Raw genomic sequence first — 25,759 nt, 5'->3', positions numbered from 1 at the left:
TTCTTTGGTGGCACACCGGCGGCAGCTCAGCTCTCCCCACTCCTTCTTCGGTGTCATGCCAGCGGCAGCTCTTCTTCTTTTTTTTTTTTTTTTGTGCTTCCCTAGAGTTGGCCCTGGGGGTGCGCAATCCAAAAAGTTTGGAGACCCCTGGTCTAGAAGATACCATCAGAGATGCTTAGTTTTGCAGTTCTCAAATTGTGGATTTGTGTCTCCAGAGGTAACATGGTTGTTAACAAAGGCCACATCTGCAGAAGCACAAGAAACAACAAACAGAAGCATGATTGTTAGTGCACTGCCTGCATCAAATCATTATAGTGAAATACATCTCTTTCTACAGCTCCCCCTTGGCAAGCACACAGCTTGGCAAACACCCTAAACATGGTGAGTTTGGCCCAGGGACGGGGATGGGCTCAAGATGAGGCAAAAGGTCTAGGTGATTTTTTTAATGGGATCACTGCAATCAACTAGGGACAAAATTGTAAATTCTGCCACCATTTTCCATGGGCAGGGGTCATTGAAGACAATATCTCACTCCTGAGGGTAGCCAAGGATGCAAGGGTGCATCTCCTGCATGCAGGCAGTTTCAGACCCAGTCCCTATGCTGCTTGCTTATGTGCTGTTTTGGTCCCTGCACAAGTGATTGCCGATTGGCACAGGAAAGTTTCCTACAATGGGGAAAGGAAAAAAGTAGCTCTGCCAAGGAACCTTTGGCAGAGGATTAGCAAGTACCTTCAGGAAAGCTTTCTAGAGATCTCTCTGGGGGAGTCCCATGAAATCTCAGTGTGTACTAACACACTGTTCCATCGCACTGCATACTTGCACAGGGGAATGACAAGCACATGCAAACACAACAAGTCTTGTACATTTCTATCCCTTAACCCACTTCTAGCATATAACAAAGCAAAGGACAGTTCTATTTCATATAACCCAGCAGGATCAATTCAAAAAGATCACTTACCTCCTCTCTGCATCATACACAACAGAGACAGACTGACTTGAACCTGGTCAAGAAGGGGTCCTGGCTTGCCATGGTATTCAATGACTCTGTTGCCTGTCCCATCTTGTCCTCCAACTCAACCTCCTTGTCCACCACTTTGTCCTTGGGGTTGAGTCTGCTCTCTCCCCTTCCCTCCCAAAGTATCCACAGAGCTCTTCGCAGTGGAGATGGGATCGCTGCCAAGGATGGTGTCCAGCTCCTTATAGAAGCAGCAGGTCTTCAGCACAGCACCAGAGCAACAGTTTGACTCCCTTGCCTTCTGGTATGCCTACCTCTGCTGCTTTATCTTTGTATAGCACTGATGCATGTCCCGTTTGTAGCCCTTATCCAACAGGCCATGAGAAATCTGCCCATAAGTATCCAAGTTCCTACTGGAGTGGAGCTGGGACTGCACAGCTTCCTCTCCCCACAGAGCCAGCAGATCCAACAATTCAGGTGTGCTCCAAGCAGGAGAGCATTCGCTGCATGGTTGGCTGGGAAGATGTGATGTGAGCTGTCCACAGGGAGCAAACAGAAAGTGGAATTTCAAAAATTCCTGGGCCTTTAAAGGAGGGAGGGGCAGAAGCCTGTGTACCTGGGTGCAGGGGAGTGGAGTTCAGAGGGGTTAGGATGGACACCTCCTAGAGACCAATTACAGGGACATAACCAAGTGCAGTGTCTACCCCTGACGCTTCGTCAATGTAACTTTGCTGCAAAAAGCTCTACCCCGCTGACGAAGGTGGCTCTGTTCTGTCGGCATAGCCGGGGGGTTCCATGGGCGGGAGGAGCGTTTCCGTGTGTACACCTCCACCGTTTCCTTTGTCGACAAAACTCTGTAAGGTAGCTAAGCCCCTAGCGCGGACCTGGCCGTACACCAGCATAAAGGCAATGAAAGCCTTGCCGACACCAGAAGCCTCTTGCTGGCAAAGCTACACAGCCCTGTGGCTACATCACCAGCCCCCCCGACCCCGGCGATTCCTCTCCCCCGCAGACAGACCAGGGGGATAAACTGTCCCCGAGGGGGGGGGGGCACCGGCCGCGCTGGGGGGAGACTGCGGGGGCGGGGCGGGAAGCTCTGGGAGGCGCAGTTGGCCAGTCCCCGCTGGAAACCCGTTGAGCCGGCGCCAGCCGCGCGAAGGGCGGGGGTAACCGCTCGTCTCCCGCCGGAGCCGCCTCCCCCCTGGCCTGGGAGGGCGGCGCTTCCGCGCGGGCAGCCGGCGCTGCGAGGGGCCTGGGCGGCCGGCGCGGATGGAGCGGCTGCGGGTGCAGGCCGGCGGCGCGCGGCGGCGGAACGAGTACCTGGAGTACCGGAGGTGAGGGGCCGCCTGCACGGGACCGCACTGAGTGTCCGAGGGCTGCGGATAATGTTAAGGCCCTGACTGGTGCGTCACGGTCTCCCCCGGCCGCGGGGTCGGGCCCCGGGTCACCGCACTCTCCGGTCCTGGGGCTGGGGGCGCAGGGTGCCTGCGGTGTAGTTCGCAGGCTCTTTCTCCTGCCCGTCTAGACTGTTAGACGCGCTCTGCCAGTGCATAGCGAGAGGTTCCCCTGAAGGCAGGGGGGATAAAAATCAATGATTACAAAAAACAAAACAAAACAGATTTATTTTATTTAAATTGGATTTTTTGATAAAATGCTTTTTGAGGGGAAAAAAAAAACAACCTATCTAAAGATTAATGTATCTTAATTAAATCTGAGCTCAAAGATATCTCATCATGAAATAGGGATTATACATTTTAATTCTATAGTATCAGACAATATATTCATGTAATGTTTAAGGAAAGTTTTGTAAACGAGTTCCAATAGTTCATGGATTAGGGACCAATCTTATGGGGTTCCACGGGCTTCTGTAGAGATTCTTATTTAGGTTAATCTTTCTATCTACCCACTGGGACCCAGTGCGCAGTCTAGAACAGCGGTTCTCCAAAGTGGAGTGTGCGCACCCCAGGGCCTTTAATTCTTCGGAGGCACGCCAGTGGCAGCTCGGTTCTCCCGCTCGTCTTCGGCGACATGCCAGCAGCAGCTCTTTTTTTTTTTTTGATTCCCTAGAGCTGGCCCTGGGATGCTGTGCCTCCAAAAAGTTTGGAGACCACTGATCTAGAAGATACCATCAGAAATGCTTAGTTTTGCTGTTCTCAAACTGTGGATTCGTGTCTCCAAAGGTAACATGCTTGTTAACAAAGGCCACATCTGCAGAACCTGATGCCACATGGCAAAATTATACCAGTATATGTTATCTGACAAGGTTCTCTGCTCATGCAAATCTGTCCCCATCCAAATATCGTTAGGAACCTGGAATCTTTTTTTGTTTTGTTTTTTGAGACACGGGAAGAACGCTTTTTTCCTCCATGGAAACACCAAGCAACAAAGCTTCTTGCTTAGTAACGGGAAGGAGTGCTTTAAAATAAAAATATTATTTAATACTCCACCTGAGGTTATAATCCTGGTGTTATCTACCTTTTGCTGGTTTCAGAGTAGCAGCCGTGTTAGTCTGTATTCGCAAAAAGAAAAGGAGTACTGGTGGCACCTTAGAGACTAACAAATTTATTAGAGCATAAGCTTTCGTGAGCGATAGGTCACTTAGTGTAGCTAAGCTTAGCTACTAGTACTTAGCTGTAGCTCACGAAAGCTTATGCTCTAATAAATTTGTTAGTCTCTAAGGTGCCACCAGTACTCCTTTTCTTTCTACCTTTTGCTGGTAGACTTCTTTCTTTTCTTGTTGTGCGATATGCTACGGCTGATTTTTAAGTGATCATTGATTGAAATTCTGGATAGGAGAGCTCACAAAATTTAGGGTTCACCAGGACTCTAGAATGTTTTAATGAGTTCTGTGGATACATCAGAACACTTCAGAACTTTAAAAAAATGTTTCTTTTTCAAAGGCAGGAGGAGAGAAATCTTCCAACTACCCCCTGCAATGCCTTTATCTCTGGTATTATGGCTCTATTAATATTTGTCTCTTTGAGCTTTGTCTGTGAATATTTTGACATGCAAGTACCTTTCCTGTTGACATGTATAAACTCATCTTTTAGATATATCTCAGTTGAAATATGAAAGTTGAAATTACCTTTCTGTTCCCCATGCCCAGGCATGCTTGTATGCTTACCATCTGCCCATGAGTAAACTTTTGTGAAATAGTTTGGGAGGACACTAAGCCAGTTCTACTATTTTTTTCAGGAAATACAAGTTGACACACATTTTATTTTGACAATTATAAAATGTCCCATTTGTAAGGATCTCTAGGTGCATCTTATTAAAATAATAACTTCAAAAAAACCCCCCAAAAGTGAATTAGCTCCTATTTTACTTCACCTACATGATGCAATACCTTGCACACTACTTGTAGCTTAAGAAAACATTCAGTAAAATATGAAAGATGCAGGTAATCATACTTTTTATCCATATATGTTCAAAATGCTTTAAAAAGGAGGGTAAATTTCAATAAATTGTTATATCAGGTGTTGATGAAATATATTAGTGCACATTACTTTGATATTGTACGTTACTGATATATTGTGAATTTGCATTTGTATAGCCACACTGTAGCTTACTGAAAAACAGGCCCATGTTATATCTATTTGTAGAAAATCTTAACACATGCAACTTATAATACTACTATAAATTTTATAGCATTTTATAGCATTATATCATTGATCTTTAAATATTCAGGGTAAATAGGCCAAATCCCCTGAGATGGGATATTAGATGGATGGGATCTGAGTTACTATAGAAAATTCTTTCCTGGGTATCTGGCTGGTGAATCTTGCCCATATGCTCAGGGTTTAGCTGATTGCCATATTTGGGGTCGGGAAGGAATTTTCCTCAGGGCAGATTGGAGAGGCCCTGGAGGTTTTTCGCCTTCCTCTGTAGCATGGGGCATGGTTGACTTGAGGGAGGCTTCTCTGCTCCTTGAAGTCTTTGAACCATGATTTAAGGACTTCAATAGCTCAGACATGGGTGAGGTTTTCATAGGAGTGGGGGTGGGTGAGATTCTGTGGCCTGCGCTGTGCAGGAGGTCGGACTAGATGATCAGAATGGTCCCTTCTGACCTTAGTATCTATGAATCTATGAATTAATTAAGTTTAACAACTCCATGAGGCAGGTAAGTATTATTCCTGTTTTACAAATGAGGAAACCGAAGGCCTTTTAGGGCTTGTCCTCACTGCAGAGTTAACTAGAATTATAACTTGAGTGTTGCCCCTTGAGTCCTGTCCCACATACACAAATCTCAAGCATAGTTAATTCAAGCTAGCTGGCCTGTTGGGATGTAGGTTACTGCTCTGGTTAGCATGGCTCATGAGCTGCTTATAGCAGTAATTCTCAACTGGGATTTGGGGACCCCTGGGGGTACATCAACTCATCTTGATATTTGCCTAGTTTTACAACAGGCTGCATAAAAGCACTGTCAAAGTCAGTACAAACCTAAAATTTAATATAGTCAAAATGAGAAAGTAAGCAATTTTTCAGCCATAGTATGCTGTGACACTTTTCCTATTTTATGTCTGATTTTGTACGCAAGTAGTTTTTAAGTGAGGTGAAACTTGCGGTACGCAAGGGCAATCAAGACTTCTGAAGGGGGTACAGTAATTTGGAAATGTTGAAACCTACTGGCTTACACAATCACTTTGCGCTGCTAATATACCAGTCCAATACAACCTGAGTGTTATTTCATGGTGTGGCAGCTCTGATTCAAGCTGGGTTAACTTCAGAAGAGTTAACTCAAGAATAGATAACTCTGGAGTAAAGACTAGCCATACAGCAGTGGCCCCTGAACTTTTTAGGGTCATGCCCCCCTTACCTCTGTCTGCACCTGCCCCCAAGCCAGTGCCAGGAGTGGGGTCAAAGCTCCTGGGGCAGGTGGGGGGACATGGATAGGGGTAAGGGAGCAAGACTTAGAGTGGGTCTGGGGTTGGGAGCAGGGCCAAGGCCAGGGCGAGGAACAAAGTTGTGGCCAGGCGCCCAGGCTGGGATGGAGCCGCAGCTGAGCTGCAGTGAGACTGCGGCTGAGGCCAGGGTTAGGGCCAGAACAGAGTTGGGAGCGGGGACTGGGTAGCGCTTCCTCTCCACTCCTTCTGGGGGCTGGCCTGGGCATCACCACACCCCATCAAACATTCCACCATACCCCCCTAGGGGGTCGTGCCCCACAGTTTGGGGACCTCTGCTAAAGAGAGATGACGTGGCTTGTTAGTGATCATGCAGGAAGTTTGAGTCAGAGCTAGGAAGACCCCAAAACTTCTGACTTGCAGTCCGTTTTCTTCAACGTAAAAAGGAATTTGGTAGCTTGCCTCTCCACTCCATCCTTCCCTAACCCTTCTTGAGACTATTATGGAAGATAAAATAATGTTCAGTGTTGTTTACTGGTGCATCATTATATGTTTTCAGAATTGCAATCTACCTTTGCCTCCCTTGATTTTACTGAAAGTTAAATGTAATTAAAATATTATGAAACAATTATATGTTGCAGAATTGTAGGTGATGACGATAGAGGGAAACTCTTTAGCCCTGAGCAATATGAAGAATACAAAGAAAAATGCTACCACTACGATTACAGAACAGATTGTATGTGAGCTGGAGATCACCCACGGGATGGACTGTAAACTTGTGGGCCCGGAGACGCTCTGTTTTTGTACCCATAGGTGAGGGTTTTTGTTTTTTTTTTCTTGCTGCTGAACTTTATTTTTACTTAGAAAATGTAAAATGTTTATAAAATGCACTGTCATAGCAGTAGTTAACTTGAGAATCTGGGGTGTAAAGATTGATGTAATTTAAGGAAGCATTTTTGAGACAAAAATAAATCATTCCATTGTGATCTATAAAGCAGTTTATGCTTGGAACTGTGAGTCTACCAGCGATTGAAGTAGTCAGAGATAAATTCAAGAGTTTAGAGCTTTGAATCTACTGCTATATTTATACTTATTGTGTGACTCTATGACCATATGTTTCCATCACCACATACTGCTTTGAAAATATATACTTGAAATGGTGCCAAATCAAATTTAAAGGTCTGCCATATTTTTTCACTAGAGTATGGCTCAAAAAGCACTTGAAACCCCACACAGCAATGAAAACTACCTTTTGTGAGAATGAGCACATTTTTTGTTTGTAGAAGAACTAAATTTATCTCTGCATTAAACTTGAAATTATAAAATCCTTAAAGAAATTTTTAATGGTAAATGCTGAATGATTTTGAGCTATAATTGTTTGCAGTGTTGTTGCAGCCATGTTGGTACCTCAGTGACCTGGTCTCTTTGAACTATAAAGGGTATTGTTATAGCCCATATGCATATGTACTAACTTTTTTTTTTCTGTTTTTAGGTATAAACAACACAAAACAGATTATGAAGAGATTCCAAAAAATCGTCTTATTTGTGTACCCTGTCAAGTGAGCTGTTGCCAGTGCAGATCCTATCACTATGTCCCTCTTAATGGCACTCAGCCCATTCGTTGTAGATGCAAGCACTTTGCTGATCAGCACAGTGCAGCACCTGGATTTTCCTGTAACTCCTGTAAGTTAGTTTCCTATAAATACACATGCAGTATTCGTTACTACTAATTTAAGAAGCATAGGCTTTAAATACAGGTATATTTTCTAAACTTAGCAGGAAATAGCACTTCATGCCCATGCAAGATTATTGGTAACACTAATTTAATATACTAATGGTTAAATTCTGGTATCACTCAGTTCAGTTGAAGTTTTGCTATTGACTTTAGTGGGACTAGGACTAATTCCTAAAACAGGAATTAGTATCAACAGTTAAACTATGTACTCAAGTATCAGAGAGGTAGCCATGTTAGTCTCTAGCCACAAAAACAAGGAGTCCAGTGGCACCTTAAAGACTAACATTTATTAAGGCATAAGCTTTCATGAGTAAAAAAACCCCACTTCTTCAGATTCAACTATGTACTGATTTTCTGTCTTTTAGATCTCTTCAAATGATATATGATGGATATTTTTAGCTAGATTTCTAGATTTAGTAATTACTTGCATGAAGTATGTGAAATAATTTGTAGAGGAAGGATCTCAAACTAGTTTTGCTTGCAGAATGGGGAATAATATCTAACAGAATAATATACAACATTGATATAGCAGCCTTTCAAGAATTAACTCTAAATCATGTGTAGCAAATTTGTTTAAGTGTAACTGGATTGTTTCATACTGAAACTACAAACGAATAATATTTTTGAATGACAGGTCATATTATGCTTAATAAATTTTCTAATGCTTCAAGTATATGACAGTTAAGAGGCCTGATTGCGTTTGAAAATTCTGTAGAAGACATCAGGCATGACTCCTCTCTGAAAATTGTACCTTTTTATTATACTGGTGTTAGTTTACACCAACCTTGGCTCTCAGTCTTGTTTGCCTTGTGACTAGAATATCTGGAACCCTAGCTTTTGTTTTTATACAAATCAGGTACTTCCTTTGTTTAAGCAATAAAAAAACCATCCTGGTTGCAAGCAATGGCTGTGGTCGGTGAGGAACAGGATCAACACAGGAATAGTATTATTGGATTTTTTGTTTTCTGTAGGAGTATATATCTGCTGGGTTTATCCTATATACTCTTATAACCTGTAGTATATATGTGTATAGCAATATAGAGAAGTGATTTCTGTGCTCCCAAAGATGGGACTAAGTAATCAGAGTGCTCTTGATTCAATCATAAAGAAGTAACTGAGGTAGTAGTTTTGCAGATATTTCATTCTGTGGTCTACTTTGTAATAGAGACTCTTTGTAGCCTCTCTCCTGTTCCCAGCTTTACAGTCCCCATTTCTTGCATCACAAGTGTTCCATTTTGTAGAGCACTAAGAAGAATTTTGGGAGTCTTGAATCACAGTTTGAGAACCACGCTGGAGGTCCAAAACGTAGCTGTGTTCTAATAAAATTTGTGGATGACAAAGTTTGGAGATACTGCCAAAACAGGGAAGGACTGGAATATCACACAAGAAAATCTGGAGGACCTTAAAAATTGGAATAGAAATGGGATGAAATTTAATAGTTCAAGGTCATGCGTTTAAGGATTAATAAAATTTTTGCTAGAACCTGTGGATGAATCTTGAAAGGAACGGAGGAGGAGAAAGACCTAGGTGTGTTGATGACAGGATGACTGAGCTGCTAATGTGATACAGTGTGAAAAAGGCTAAATGCAATCCTAGGATGCATCAGGTGAAGTATTTCCAGTAGAGATAGGGAAGGTTATTACCATTATACAAGGCACTGGTGAGACATTCATCTGGAATAGTGTGTGCAGTTCTGGTCTCCATGTTTAAGAAAGATAAATTCAAACTGGAACAGGTGCAGAGAAGGGTTACTATAATGATCAAAGGAATGGAAAACTATCTTATGAGAGGAGACTCAAGAGTTTGGCTTGTTTACCTTAACCAATGAAGCCTGAAGGGAGGTGCATGTTGTGTGTTCTCTCTCTCTCACACACACACACACACACACACACCCCCAAGAGATGAAATGGAGTTATTTAAGTTAAGCACCAATGTTGAAACAAGAACAAATGGATATAAACTAGCCATAAATAGGTTTAGGTTTGAAATTAGATGAAGGTTTCTAACCATTAGAGGAGTCAAGGTCTGGCACAGCCTTCCAAGGGCAGCAGTGGGGCAAAACACTTAACTAATTTTAGTTTATGGAGGGGATGGTATAATGAGGCTGCCTAAAATGGCATGAGACCCATCAGTAACTGCTAGTACAAATATTCCTAATGGCTAGAGTTGGGCATCAGAGTGGGAGGCTGAGTTGCTACAGACACTTTTTTCTTAGGTGGCTGGGGGGGTCTTGCTGACATGCTCAGCATCCAACTGTGCCAATGGGGGGGGGGGCTAGGAAAAAATTTCACCCCAGGGGTTTACTTTTTTCTACAGTATGGGCACAGGACACTTGCAGGTTTAAAGTAGAGTAAATGGTGGATTCTCTCTAATTGGAAGCCTTTAAATCATGATTTGAAGACTTCAGTATCTCAGCCAGAGGTTATAGGTCTACTACACGAGTGGGTGAATGAGGTTCTGTGGCCTGCAGTGTGCAGGAGGTCAGACTAGGTGACAATGGTCTCTTCTGGCTTTAAAGTCTATGCCTGTAAATAACTTTCCCAAGGTCACACAGAGTTCATGGTAGATCTGGGAAGTGAACCCAGGTTGCTAGAATCCCAGACTTGTGGGCTGATCAGTTGGACCATTCTGTACCCTTATTTAGGTACATGAATCCTTCTTGGCTGGGCATATGTTGGGCTGCTGCTGCTTCTGGGTGTAACTGTGCTCATTCTACAGAACAGCTAGAACCAATTGGAAAGGGAGGTGAAAAAGTCAGAACTATTGCTGCTATTCAGTGGCATAGCCTGGTGGAGAAAACCAGAGGAGCGGAGATAAAAAAGGTTCCACCCACTAATACTTACCCAGTGGTGCTCGGGGTCTTCCGCGGCGGGTCCTTCACTCGCTCCGGGTCTTTGGCAGCATTTTGATGGTGGGGTCCTTCGGTGCCGCCGAAGACCCGGAGCGAGTGAAGGACTCGATACTGAAAGACCTGGATCGCCACCAGGTGAGTAAAAATTAAAGGTGCCAAAAAAATTAAAAAAAGGTACCACTTCTGCTCAGTGGGAGTGCGGCCATTGCCCGCTCCCCCACTAGCTATGCTACTGCTGCCATCTGGGGGAGCATAACAGTGGATCTCACTCACTAGTTGTTACCTTAGCTCAGGGGTGTGCAACTTTGACTTGAGGGCCACATCGGGGTATGGAAATTGTGTGGTGGGCTATGAATGCTCATGCAATTGCAGGTTGGGGTGCAGGGGAGGTGAAGGCTCCAGCTGTGGGAGGGGGTACAGGTTCCAGGGTGGGAGCTGGGGTAGGGGCCCAGGAGAAGATCAGGGTGCAGGATCTGGGTAGCGCTTACCTCAAGCAGCTCCTGGAAGCAGCAGCATGTCCCCCCTCTGGGTCTGGCTCCTATGCAGAGGCGCAGCCAGGTGGGTCTGCGACCTGCCCCATCTGCAGGCGCTGCCTCTGCAGCTCTCAGAAGCAGCAGCATGTCCCCTCTCTGGCTCGTACAGAGAGGCACGGCCCCAGCCAGGCAGCTCTGTGTTCTGCCCTGTCCGCAGGCACCCATTCCAGCCAGTGGGAGCTGCAGAGCCAGTGCTTGGGGCAGGGGTAGTGTGTGGAGCCCCCTAGCTGCTCCTACATAGGAGCTGGAGGGGGGGCGGGGACAACATGCCATTGCTTCCAGGAGCAACGTGGAGATATGGCACAAGCAGGGCAAGCCCCTGATCCTGCTCCCTGGTAAGAGATCGAGGGCTGGATTAAAAGGTCTGATGGTCTGGATGCAGCTTGCAGGCTGTAGTTTGCCCACCCCTGCCTTAGCTGAAGCTGCTTCCACCTTGTTTAAATTGTTGGACAAATTGTGGGAGCACATGCACAATCCTTGATTTGCCTGGGACTGATTTCAGGAATATAACTCAGATTCCCATGATTTAAGCACATGTTCACCTTTTTCTTGTAGAGCATCCAAATGGGAAGTGTAGTTGGGTACTTATGCATGGAAGGAAATCAGCAGTGCTTGGGAAAGCAACAATTTAGGGAAAACTAGTGTGGAGAGAATAAATGAATAGACTCCATATCTCATTCAATACTTTTTATTTAGGTTCCAAATGTTCAGGATTTCACAGCTGCTTTACCTGTGGGTGTGGTCAACCAACATATGCTCATGAAACGGTTGTGGAAACTAAACAAGAGCGCTTAGCCCAAGGAAAACCTGTAGGGCAGGATGTTCCTTATGCTGCAATGGGAGGATTAACTGGCTTTAGTTCACTGGCTGAAGGCTACAGGAGACTGGATGACAGCGGAGTAGGTAAGTGCAGGAGACTTGAGATAATTTTTGATCCTTTGTCTACTTAATTTTCATATTGAAAGTCTTGAAATATTAAAGTTTCAGGGCAAGTTAGACCTTCCCATAGGATGGGGACTCCCAATTAAAACTACTAAAAAAAATCATCATCATAAAGGTCAGAAGACATCATCTTCTGACTTCTTGTAGAAAAGAAGCTATAGAAATTAGAAGATGACATAGTTGGCATCATGGAGACTTGGTGGAATAATATGCATGACTGGAATATTGGTATAGAAGGATACAGCTTGCTCAGAAAGGATGGCATGGAAAAAAGGGAGGAGGTATTGCCTTATACAGGGCCAGCTCCAGGCACCAGCATTCCAAGCAGGTGCCTGGGGCAGCAGTCTTAAAGGGGCAGCAGTCCATGCATCGTTAGGGCTGCATGGGTTTTTTTGCCACCGCGGCAATTTGGCGTCAGCTTGTATCTTCAGTCCATGGTGGCAATTCGGCGGCAGCTCCCTTCTTCTGGCAGCAATTTGGCATGCTGCTTGGGGCGGCAAAAACTGTACAGCCAGCCCTGGCCTCATATTAAAAACGTATACAGTTGGACTGAGGTTGAGATAGAAATAAGAAACAGACTTGTTAAAAGTCTTTGGGTAAGGACAAAAAGGGATAAACAACAAAAGGTGATGTCGTGGTAGGGGTCTACTACCGATCACCAAACCAGGAAGAGGTGGATGAGGCTTTTTTAAACTAACAAAACCATCCAAAGCATAGGACATGGTGGTGATAGGGGACTTCAGCTACCCAGATGTGTTGGGAAAACACAGGAGGGCATAGATTATCCAACAAGTTCTTGTGTATTGGAAACAATTTTTTATTTCAGAAAGTGGAGAAAACTACTATGGGGGAGGCTGTTCTAGATTTGATTTTGACAAATAGGAACTGGTTGAGAATTTGAAAGTGGAAGGCAACTTGGGTAAAAGTGATCATGAAATGGTAGAGTTCATGATTCTAAGGAATGGTAGGAGGGAGAATAGCACAATAAAGACCATGGAGTTCAAGAAGGCAGACTTTAGGAAACTCAGGGACTTGGTAGGTAAAATCCCATGGGAAGCAAATCTAAGGGGAAAAACAATTGACGACTGTTGGCAGTTTTTCAAAGAGACATTATTAAGGGCACAAGAACAAACTATCCCACTGTGTAGCAAAGAGTCAGTATGGCAAGAGACCACTCTGGCTTAACCAGGAGATCTTCAATGATAAAAAAATCCTGCAAAAAGTGGAAATTTTATTTAAAGACAGTCCCCATCCCGCATGGGTGATCTAATTCTTTGTTCTTTAGATAAGATTTTGCATTTGGCCATACTGAAATGCATGTTATTTGAATGAGCCCAGTTTACCAAATGATTCAGATCACTCTGCGTAACTGACTTCTTATCACTGTTTACCATTCCACCAATTTGTGTCATCTGCAAACTTTACTAGCTATGATTTTATATTTTTTTCCAGTTCACTTGTACAGATGTTGAACAACATTGGGCTAAGAATAGATGCCCATTAGAAACACTCCCATTCATTGATGATTCCCCATTAACAGTTACATGTTGGGGTATCTTTGTTTTCTCTTATTATTCATTTTAAGTTTGCAGCTTGACTCGTACAGATAAATGATTTTTTTCCCTCCCATTGTAAGGCACAATTCATAGTGGAATTTCAAGCTGATTTGTATACTGAGTATTAATTGTAGACTTGTAACAAAAATTGGGCATATGTAGAACTGGGTTATCATCTTACACCCCTGGTTCTTGGAGAACTTCTACATTCAAACTACATTACAGGGGAGTAAAGAGAATTAGGAGTCTTTATTTTGAAATACTGTTGGTATTTAATTATATTTTAAAGTCTGGGTCTGGTCTCCATGATCTTTCTGCAATGTAGTTACTGTATAGTACAGTCACAGCAACAGGAAGAGAAGAGCTCAGTCATTTAATTTCTTTTCAAGCCATACTTTAGAACAAAATAGGTGTGGTAAAAGAACCAGTGTTCTGGATGATAGATAATGTACAATTTTTTCATGCTGTTTACTAAGTATCAGCATTATTTCTTTTAACTGGTAGGTATGTTTGGTTTCCCTCATGTATGATTAAGTCTTCTTGTGAAGCTAATTTTCCCCCCTCCCCATATGTTTTCTATTAGGGGCACCCTCTGCTGAATTTCTAGAGTCACCTAAGAGTGGTATGGACCATCCATTTCTTAAAACATTCCAAGGCCCATCCAGTTCTGCACAAGCCAGCTCACAATTAACAAGTGGTAATGAAATGAACTGACCATGCTTTTTTTTTTTTTTTTAAATTGTGGTGTATTAACGTCAGATTGCCTTTATACTGAGTACACTGTATAATGTTGACTTTGATGGTAAGGAAAGCTTAAAGGTGTACATTAGAGTTCAAAACTAAAGCAAATATTTAAGATGATTTCTAAGAGGGGTGTATAATTAATATACAAACTTTTCTGTAATCAAGATTTTCAAAACAAGGTTTTCTTCATTGTTTTAGAGAATCTGTTTCTATAAAATTATAGCAGTAAACTAAATTAGTTTAATAACTAGATTTTCTTGCTTTTGATGCCCTCCCCTGCACCTGTTTCCTTTAATAATGGAATCCTCTATTCATTGGAGTACTGTCTCTCCATTTTTGTTTCCAGTAAGAGAACACACTATGTGTTTACTCACTGTAATACTGGGCTATGGCTTTCTCTCTATGTCAACATAGCTGTAAGGTCACTTCTGTCCCATGGCTAATAAGATGGTAATCACAATGTAGCTCCTCTGAGGCCTCTCAGAGACTACCGGTCTTTTCATTCCAGACCTAGTTAACAGTGCTGCTTACTTGGCTGAAGGTATTGCTTTTAAGTAAAATAGGGCACTTCTCCCTTGTGCAGACAAATTTTCGTTTGAAAATTTTTCCAAATATAAAGCATATTGAAACAAACAAGTATTTTTAATAGACATTTGTTTTGGGTTTTTTCAGGTGGCTCTAGTGCAGCAAAGCAAGTTTCTAATTTAAGGAGTTCTGAAGAAGATGACATGACTTACTTTGAAAAACAGTACCAGGAACGGGCAAGTCATTGTATTTAGGTTTAATACAAACATGTTCCTTAAAAATAAAGGGGCTCAATTTAAGGTGGATAAACTTAAAATTGAACTTGCCTACAATGGTGCACATTGCTTTAACTGCTATTCTGATCCTGAAAAATGTATCAGCATTTCAAAATGAGGGTTACAACTTAAAGAATGAGGAGTATTAGTGGTACCTTAGAGACTAACAAATTTGGGCATAAACTTTCGTGGGCTAAAACTCACTTCATCAGATGCATGGAGTGGAAAATACAGTAGAAAGACATAAAACACACACACACACCCACCCCCCAACATGAAAAGATTGCCATACCAACTCTAACGAAACAAGTCAGTTAATGCCCCTCTGACATGTACATTGGCCAAACCGGACAGTCTCTACGCAGAAGCATCAATGGACACAAATCAGACATCAAGAATTACAACACTTCAACCTCCCTGGACACTCAGTTACAGACCTAAAAGTTGCAATTTAACCAAAAACCTTCAAAACCAGACTCCAAACAAGAAACTGCAGAACTGGAATTAATTTGCAAACTGGACACCATTAAATTAGGCTTGAATAAAGACTAATGACCCATCCACTCCCAATCTAAAAAACTATTTCCGCATGCTATTTTTCCCCCCTACTGTTACTCACACCTTCTTGTCAACTCTTTGAAATGGGCCGTCCTGATTATCACTACAAAAGTTTCTTCCTACTGATAATAGCCCACCTTAATTGATCTCTCTCATATATCTACTGTATTTTCCACTCCATGCCTCTGATGAAGTGGGTTTTAGTCCACAAAAGCTTATGCCCAAATACATTTGTTAGTCTGAAGTGCCACTAGTACCCTTGTTCTTTTTCCTGATACAGACTAAACACAGCTACCACTCTGAAACTGGTTACAACATAGTGACCTAATAGCTTAGGTCCATAGGCCAATCATATCTGGAACGGTTCAGTGACCTTCTCACAGAGATCAGGCAGATTTTTAATTAAAAAAAACAAAAAACAAAAAACCCAAACAAAAAAAAACACCTTAACTTGCTTTGGCCAGAGGAAAGCCAAAGTATAACGACACCAAAATACCAAACAATCACAGAAACAAAAATATCAGTAATGATTTTGGACAACTAGGAGAAACTGTAAAAACAAAATAAACCCACAAACCTCCTTCGGATACCCAGGAAAGCATGGACCGCTACTCTCAGGCAAAAAACTGCTTAATGCCTCTAATATAGTCATTCAGATTCTGGTTTAACTCAGTTTAAACTAACTCCACCATCTTAGCCGGAAGTAAAGTCTACCCATTTACCCATTCCTCTATAAAGTAATACTCCACTTAACTAGTTTTGATAAAGCCTAATGTTATGCTTGTTTCCTGCATCAGGTAGTGTTTGTTTCTGTGAGAACTGGTCTTTGAAACCAAATCTTTTCTTGAAAAAATTACAAAAATAAAGAAATGTGCTACAGATTTTGCCAATGTAATAGTTGATAGATATAGCATTACTACGAAGTCTCAAGACATTTTCAAGTATTTTTCTTTTCCTTGGTGAAGAGGTAAGAATTTCAGATATTTGATCCAATCCTGCAAAGACTGAGGCATTTGCTTTTTCTCGAGCATATGAATAGTCCCACAACAGGACTACTTACCCGTGTGCATAATTTTAAGCATGTATGTCAAAGAAGTGAGTAAGGCCCTGACCCTGCAACCAATCTTCCCAATGGGGACCTAGCACCAGTGGCGGCAGCAGTGTCCATCTCTAGCTGGCCCCACACACAACCAGCACCCGCAGAGGAGTACCTTTTGTCACTTACTACTTTTCAGAAAAGTACCTTTAATTTTCAAAAGTTTAAAGTGGGGCTGTGACTCCTCTGCCAGTCCCTCCCTCAGCTCAGGAACCATCCCCAGGAATGAGGCAGCCTAAGGGCTTTGTTCTTTTAAAAGGAAGGAGACCCAGCCCTGCTCCTCTAGATACCTCTCCACTTGCTGGCAGGCTACTTCTCAGCTCTTACTCAGACAAGACTAAAAGGCAAGTGCTATTTCTCACCCTTTACATCTCCCTCCCAAAGCAGGTAAGAGCAACAGGGGTGTCATGATGACAGTTTATTTCAAGGAAATGGATGTCTGATGCCATTGACACTTCCTCTTGCTGGACTCAGCCCTATTATTGTCATTTATTACAGTTTCCATTCCTGTTATACCACCATGCTTCCAGCATACTCATCACTGTTCCAGGGAAACACTGCTCTGCCCCTTCCTAGGACTCAGGCAAGTTACAGATCCAAAATGTATCCAACAGAGCTGTCTTTCCTATGGCAACTGGTGAACCAGACAACTGTTGCTTCACTTGGAACATCCCATGGCAACATTTACTTCATTACCTATCACAGTTCAAATTGGGAGGACCGGTCCAAGAAAACAGGAAAGCAAAAAGAAGCTAGATGCCAGACATAACACCTGTATGCTGCACAGGTCCACTACATAGTCCACAGGTCAAACAGACAGCACAAGGCATCACAAACTGAAGCCGATGTTGATCAATGCAAGACCTACTGTAACACACAATACACGACCACATCAGTGTTGAGGTTCCTGATATAGCCTGCATCACCAAGACCTGGCTGGATGACAGAGCAAGTTCTGTAGTAGCCAACCGCATTCTCCCAGGGTACTTGGTACGCCTCTGACCTAGAAACGACAAAGCCAGTTGGTACTCCATTTTCTTTGAAACGTCAAATGCAAGAGAGGCGCCTCAGATAAGAACTTCATTTGACAGTCAAAACCAGAGCAAAGCGCACACATGCTTATATGTATGTGTATGTGTATACACACACACACACACACACACACACAGATTGATTTTATGCTTCTTTACAGATCACCACGGAAGAGGATTCATGAGGAGCTCACTCTTATACGGTTGGCAATGGTGATAAAATACCCCAGTTGTCCTGGGATTTCTATTTGATACGAACAAGACCGCAGATACAACTCCCACAAAACCTATCTCCCAGGACTTTCACAGATCATGTCTGGCCCTTTTGTTTTGAGTTTTTAAACCAAAACATTCCTGGGTTTTTAAAAGCAATTATTTTTTCCCCACCCAAATATTGGAAGGGCCAAAATCTCTGGAAGGTGAGATGGTAGCTCAGTAACCTGTGCAGCCCTGGTTTCTGAGCCACCATCTCTTTTTCCAGAGTGGGGGTGGGGATGGATCAGAAGTACTGGAATGACTTGAGCACAGATGCGTACTGCTGTCAATTGCACGCCTATCACATACATATTACCTGTTCTACCAATAGAATGGATGTTTATAGCATTCAAAGCAAATAAGTTAGTAAACTACTTTTCATGCCAAATTAGTCAAAAAGGAAAAATTGTATTTGACTGTTTCAAAACATGGCTGTTTGGAAGTTAAAAAACAAAAACAGGAAAGAGGAGAGTGAAATTTACACAGAAAACTGCAAAGTTCATTTTTTGCACTGATTTTTCACTCCTTTTTATTTTTTGTAACAAACATTGATAAATTTCCAGGAATTTAAACAAAAACAGAAAATGCAGGACCTTACCCACATAGCTGAGTACACCAACAAATTCCAAAGCCTGCTAAAGGAGAACAGCACCCCGCCATGGGTGAGGAATCAAGGACCTGGTGGATCATTCTACACTGGCCTCTGCCATTGACATGTTTGCCCCCAAATAACTCCTTCTCCCCATTCCCACACAGATTATCTTGATTTTCCGACACCCTGTGCTGGATGAAGGGAGGGTAGAAATACAAAGACTGATTCCGACAGGATGAACAAATTCCTCAAGCCTATACTAAGGCTGTATTTCAAGCCATCAGCTTTCTTTGAGGCTGCCAATCCCACCTCAAGGATAGCCAGAGTGGTAAATTCCTTCAATCCTGAATGCCTACAACCTGTATGAGAGCCAAGAACACCAAGCACCACAAAAAGCTATCCTACTTCACTAAAACAATCACACACATTCAGGAAGTCTTCTCAAACAGCACGGATCTGCTCTGCCTGCACTCCCAAGACCAACTGCATTCTCAGAATTCAGTACATTGTCTCATCGAGAAGTTTTGGACACCCTAAAGGAGTCCTGATCCAAGACTAGTTCATGATTCTTTCACAAGCCAGGAAGGGCATAGGTCAGATTCACAACTAGTGCCATTCCTGAGTGAAATAGCCAATGCTTTGGTCATGCTGTTTAGAGTGGTTCACATCTGAGTGCTAGTCTCAGGCAGACAAACTGATAAAAGCGGGCAGATATCCCAAACTAGAGGTATGTATTATATTAGATTTTACCAACCCAGTAACAAATGTGAACTTCTGGATCACTAAGTCTTACTATGGAGTCACAGACCATCCCCTTGGGCTCGCCAATCTATCTTGCCACCCAGGCAAGCTGGATTTAGTGATAAATGGTCACTTACAACCAGAAATCATAAAACATTTAGGTTGCGACCAGTCACTTACCTCAGATCAATTTGTACCTTAGATCTCACACCAAGACAATGCTGGTAGCCAATCCCATAGTAAGTTAACAGAGGATTTATTAACTAGGAAAAAGAAATGAGATAATTTACAGGTTAAAGCAGGTTAAATGAGTTCAGCCTATAGTTCCATGTCAACTACCTTTATTTCCCTCTTGCAGCATTCCAACTCATGGGATGAAGCCTTCTGCATGTACTGCCCCATCCACCCATGGAGAAATTAAAGCTTTTGTCCTACAATGGCTCACAACTTTGATAGCCCTCCTGGATGAGCTGGGGGAGCCATTCTTCCCTTTCCAGTTCACAAGTTTTGGAGCAGGCATTTTTAACTTCTATTTTATCTTGTAGCATGGTCATACAGACATTAAAATTGTAATGTTAATGCATGCAGCAACTTAGTCTTTTTATAGCACCTAAACACATCCTTACCAAGTCTAACACTTATTTAGAACAATATTAACATATAGGTGAGCTGGTTTGGTTCCAGCTATGAATTTCACAGTATTCAGCTGACATCTACAGACACTGCAAGAGTTGGCACTTGGTTTACCAGCATCACAGCCTCATTCAGAGAAGGAATCTTCTCTTCCTCCTTCAAACACAGAATAGTCTGACTAACATTGAAGAAACCCGTGCTGGCTAACTCAGTACTAGCCAACTATCACAGTGTGTCAAACCTCCATTCCTGAGCAAACTCAGAGAACTAGTAAAGGGCCCAACTACAAATTCATCTAACAGAAGCTAACACTAAACCTGGCACAATCTGGATTCAGGCCAGGACACAACTGAAACTGCATTAGTAGCACTGATAGATGATCTCTTGCTGTCAGTGATAGAAAACAGACATCCATTCCAGCATTCAACACGGTTGACTATGAGGTACTGCTGTCTCACCTAAGAGAAACAGGAGTCCAGGGCAATGCACTAAAATGGTTTGGGTTCCACAAGGATCAGTTCTCTCTTGACCTTTTTCCAACATCTCATGCAACCACTAGGTGAACTGGCCAGATGACATGGACTCAAGTGCCAGCAATATGCAGGTGACACACAGCTCAACATATCCTTCATCACATGCAACCACACCACTCCCTCAAGAAGGTCTAGTGGTTAGACGAGATCAGTTATAGCGTTTCCCAAACTTGGGACACCGCTCGTTCAGGGAAAGCCCCTGGTGGGCCAGGCTGGTTGTTTACCTGCCGCATTCACAGGTTTGGCCGATCCCTGCTCCCTTTGGCTGCGGTTCACCGCTGCAGACCAATGGGGCTGCAGGAAGGGCAGCCAAAACGTCCCTCGGTCCGTGCCACTTCCCACAGCCCCCATTGGCCTGCGGCAGCGAACCACAGCCAGTGGAAGCAGGGATCGGCCAAACTTATGGACACAGCAGGTAAACAAACCGGCCCGGCTCGCCAGGGGCATTCCCTGAACAAGCAGCGTCCCAAGTTTGGGAAACACCGAGTTAATAGATGAAGAACAGCTGGCTGAAGCCAAGCAAAACAGAGATGCTTGTGGGCAGAGGGAAGTATTCTGAGGTGTTTGCAGCTACTATGCCATGTCTTTTGACTGAAGGTTCATAGCCACAATTAGTCAATTCTGTCTATAGTCTAGGAGTACTCTTGGATTCTTTGCCAACACCGAGCCCTCATCACAACAGTCACCACATGTAACACTTTCAGCTGTGTCTGGTTGTGTCATGGGGTCCACTCACTGCATGTGGCACCTCCTGCTGGCAGCTCCAGGGATTGGTTCTTGCCAGGCACTGCTCTCTTCTACTCTCTGGCCCATCTTGCTCTCAGAGCTGCAGCTTCCTGTTCATGGCCAGACCTCTAAGGTCCTCCCCTTCCAGAGAAATCAAAGACCTTCCAGACCAGCTGTCTGTCTGGCATCTCCAATGCCCTCTGCCACTTCCCAGTGGCTGGAAGGGGAGCCCAGGCCCACTCTCTACTCTAGATGCCAGCCCAGAGACCCTATAACAGTGGCTCTCAACCTTTCCAGACTACTGTAACCCTTTCAGGTGGCTTTTGTCTTGCATACCCCTGAGTTTCACCTCACTTAAAACTACTTGCTTACAAAAATTAGACCTAAAAAGACAAATGTGTCCCAGCACACTATTACTGAAAATTGCTTACTTTCTTATTTATACATAAATTAATTGAAATATAAACATTACTTACATTTCAATGTATAGTATATAAAGCAGTATAAACAAGATATTGTCTGTATGAAATTTTAGTTTGTACTGACTTCACTAGGGCTTTTTTTTTTGTAGCCTGCTGTAAAACTAGGCAAATATCTAGATGAGTTCCTCCTCGCAGGAAGACCTCTGTATATCTTCCCCCAGCTGAGAACCATTGCCCTATAACAAGCAGCCAAGGTCTGTATGGTCCAACTCCTTGCTGCTATTTCCATGGACTTTTTCCTACTTATCAGGTTTCCCCCTTTTTCTTGGTTGCCAGCCCATGCACCTTCCTTTCCCCCCCCCGGGAGTGACTATAGACTACTTCCTTGAAGCCTCCTGTTGCTTATAGCTTCTGGGCTTTATATAGGCTCCTCCTGTTCCTGCCCAGCTGAGCCCATTTCCAATTAATGACCAGCTCCCTGTCTCCTTCTCCAGGTGCAGCCTGGGCAGTAAATTGGTCTGCTTAGCCACTTTAACTCCTCCAGGTCTTGTGTGGGTTGGATCCCCAACACAGGTTGTTTAGGAGAATCTTTCCCATCCCAGTGGAGGAAGACTTGGCTGGACTACAGTAATGTAATATACCTGAACATGAAACCTTCGCACTTAGAAAACTCCCAACTAGAACAAAATGCTGCAGCTAGTCTCCTCAGCAACACAGGCTACTGTGAGCATATCACACTTGTCCATTGCTCTCTACACTGGCTTCCCATAGAATTTTGAGTTGAGTTCAAGGTCTCAGTTCTTATCTTCAAAGCGCTCCATGACCTCAGCCCAGGATACCTAAAAAACTGTCAAATGTTCTAGGATGAAGACAATGGTAGACAATTTCACTTCTCTGGCACAATGGAACTTTCAACAATAAGAGTAAAGCTCATCTATGCGGGAGACATAACTTTCTTCAGAAGTGGTCTGAGTCTGGAATGAACTCCGCCAGGGGCTAAAGACCATCACAAATCTCATCACTTTCCATTCCAATTGCAAGGTGTATTTCTTTGACCTTGTCTTGCCTAATGTAAACACATAGTAACAGGTGTATTTATTTAACAAATATTAAAAGAACCCTACCAAAACAAGATACTTCACTTCAAGAATACAATACAATTACAAAAGGGACACAGGTTAAATATGTTGCTTTAAATCTCCCCAACCCCTCTTTGATATCTTTCCCCCCTCTCTCTCAAGGCAGTGCAGTGAACACTTGTACATCAAAGATCCACACACCTTCTCAATACAGTTATTCAAAATAATGTTTAATGTACCCATGCATCACACTCCAGTGAGTGCTGTAGACCAATTACTGGCTTCCAAAGCTATGGTATGTACATGCAAAATTGAAGGAGTTGCCATATTGAAATTGCAGTGGGATGAATATAAATCCACAGTAAAAAATGGTAGTCAGGTACATATTTTGGCAAATCAAGCATGCAATAGTGAAGGGAAAATCAATTGGGAGGAAGAATGATCTTGTGGTTAAAGCACCAACCAAGAACTCAGGAGACCTGCCTAGACTTCCCTTGTGACCTTGAGTATGCTAGTTAGTCTTTTGGTCTGTGTTCCACATCTGTAAAATGGTGTTAATAGAATTTCTTTTCATCTAATGCGTGTGAGGATAAACTTATATTTGTGAGGTATTGTGGTGTTGGGGGCCAGGTAAGTACCTAGATTTCTATTATAAAGTAGTAGCTTAATTAGTACTGCATGGTTGATTTGTTGACACACTATTGCTTGGACCATTGCTGTTTTTCTTTTATTGCAGCTGAAAAAGGAGAAGGCTGCTAAACAGAAAGTTAAAGGTCTACCGCTGTCAAAGAATCCATGAAGATTAATGAAACAAAGGAGTTTTTGTAATACAGAATCGTTTATCATTATATTTAAGTGTATTTCATGGTGTTTATTGCACACACGTATTTTCTAGTTTCTCAATATTAACACTGCTATATTAAAGTATTGATTAAATTCATTTAAAAATACTTGGTGATTCTGGTTCTTTCAAATAAAATTGTTACTTTTTATCAAAGTAGCTTGACATACTATCTAAGCTCTCAAATATTGCTGCATGGATCTCGCCTTTGAGTCATATGTAGTAGAAAATGATGATTTTTAGAGACTTCTAGAATTTTTCATTTAGGCTTTGATCCAGCAAACACACACTTAAGTGTTTTGCTGAATCAGAGCCTTAGGACATCAGGTAAAATATACATTACACACCACATCATGTCATCAGACTTCCATTACATACTTGCTTCTTTATATGTGGACTTAGAGTTATTCTTGTTCAGTTTTCAAATTAATTCCAATTCAGCAGTCTCTCGCTGGAGTCTGTTTTTGAAGTTTTTTTGTTCAAGAATTGTGACTTTTAGGTCTGTAATCGAGTGACCAGAGAGGTTGAAGTGTTCTCCGACTGGTTTTTGAATGTTATAATTCTTGATGTCTGATTTGTGTCCATTCATTCTTTTACGTAGAGACTGTCCAGTTTGGCCAATGTACATGGCAGAGGGGCATTGCTGGCACATGATGGCATATATCACATTGGTAGATGCGCAGGTGAACGAGCCTCTGATAGTGTGGCTGATGTGATTAGGCCCTATGATGGTATCCCCTGAATAGATATGTGGACAGAGTTGGCAACGGGCTTTGTTGCAAGGATAGGTTAGTGGTTCTGTTGTGTGGTGTGTGGTTGCTGGTGAGTATTTGCTTCAGGTTGGGGGGTGTCTGTAAGCAAGGACTGGCCTGTCTCCCAAGATCTGTGAGAGTGATAGGTCGTCCTTCAGGATAGGTTGTAGATCCTTGATGATGCGTTGGAGAGGTTTTAGTTGGGGGCTGAAGGTGATGGCTAGTGACGTTCTGTTATTTTCTTTGTTGGGCCTGTCCTGTAGTAGGCGACTTCTGGGTACTCTTCTGGCTCTGTCAATCTATTTCTTCACTTCAGCAGGTGGGTATTGTAGTTGTAGGAATGCATGATAGAGATCTTGTAGGTGTTTGTCTCTGTCTGAGGGGTTGGAGCAAATGCGGTTATATCGTAGAGCTTGGCTGTAGACAATGGATCGAGTGGTATGATCTGGATGAAAGCTAGAGGCATGTAGGTAGGAATAGCGGTCAGTAGGTTTCCGATATAGGGTGGTGTTTATGTGACCATCGCTTATTAGCACCGTAGTGTCCAGGAAGTGGATCTCTTGTGTGGACTGGTCCAGGCTGAGGTTGATGGTGGGATGGAAATTGTTGAAATCCTGTTGGAATTCCTCAAGGGCTTCTTTTCCATGGGTCCAGATGATGAAGATGTCATCAGTGTAGCGCAAGTAGAGTAGGGGCATTAGGGGACGAGAGCTGAGGAAGCGTTGTTCTAAGTCAGCCATAAAAATGTTGGCATACTGTGGGGCCATGCGGGTACCCATTGCAGTGCCGCTGATTTGAAGGTTACATTGTCCCCAAATGTGAAATAGTTATGGGTGAGGACAAAGTCACAAAGTTCAGCCACCAGGTTAGCCGTGACAGTATCGGGGATACTGTTCCTGATTATCCGGGGTTCTTTTCCTGTATGCAATCAGGATGAGACATGTTAAGATAGTGATGAGTTTCTGAGGTGTGAGTCTTAATATTTTTCTTTTAAAAGAAAAGATTAATTGTATGAGAACATACCGGTGGTGGGAACTTTTAACAGGGTAGTTGCAGTTAATATTTATGTTACGGCAGTGCTCTCTTGGGCTGGGTGCTGTACAAAGAGAGAAAAGAAAAAGCCTGTTGTCCCCCGAAGAGGAGATAACCTTTCTGTCTACTAGTAGCGGTTGTTCTTCTGGTCCAGAAAAAAAAAAGGCTCTATTTTTCACAGAAACATCCACAACATAAACATGGCAATTACATTTGATCTCTTGTGATCGTGAGCATAAGGCAGGGTGTCTGCCACGGTGCCTTCTGTGTCACACCCAGGGTTAAGTATTAGGGTTGCCAATTTTGGTTGGAAGTTTTCCTGGACGTCTCATCACCACATAATCTTTGCTTGAAGATTTAATTATGCACACTTCAATTCCTGGAGACGCCAGGACAATGTCAGAGGGTTGGCTACCCTACATTAAGCACGGCTGTAACACCACGTTGAAGCGAAGACTTTCAAACCGGAAGAAGCATCTTCTGTAAGGGATACGCCAGGGAAGGGCTCAGA

At 43.0% G+C, this 25,759-nt stretch overlaps 1 protein-coding gene across 1 annotated transcript; it reads left to right on the top strand.

The window, feature by feature from the left end:
- The first annotated feature begins 2,151 nt into the window (after positions 1–2,151).
- Positions 2,152–23,617, top strand: FAM221A (family with sequence similarity 221 member A). Its single transcript, XM_038393199.2, is given in 9 exon segments — positions 2,152–2,289; positions 6,438–6,499; positions 6,502–6,552; positions 6,555–6,609; positions 7,289–7,479; positions 11,612–11,818; positions 13,997–14,110; positions 14,830–14,918; positions 23,360–23,617. Coding segments are annotated over 9 exon segments (897 nt in total). The 5' UTR covers positions 2,152–2,224; the 3' UTR covers positions 23,423–23,617.
- The last annotated feature ends 2,142 nt before the right edge of the window (positions 23,618–25,759 follow it).

This window comes from Dermochelys coriacea, chromosome 2, assembly GCF_009764565.3.
Source record: "Dermochelys coriacea isolate rDerCor1 chromosome 2, rDerCor1.pri.v4, whole genome shotgun sequence".
Taxonomy (NCBI): domain Eukaryota; kingdom Metazoa; phylum Chordata; order Testudines; family Dermochelyidae; genus Dermochelys; species Dermochelys coriacea.
The sequence above is the reverse complement of the archived record's forward strand: the minus strand, read 5'-3'. Positions and strand labels throughout refer to the sequence as shown.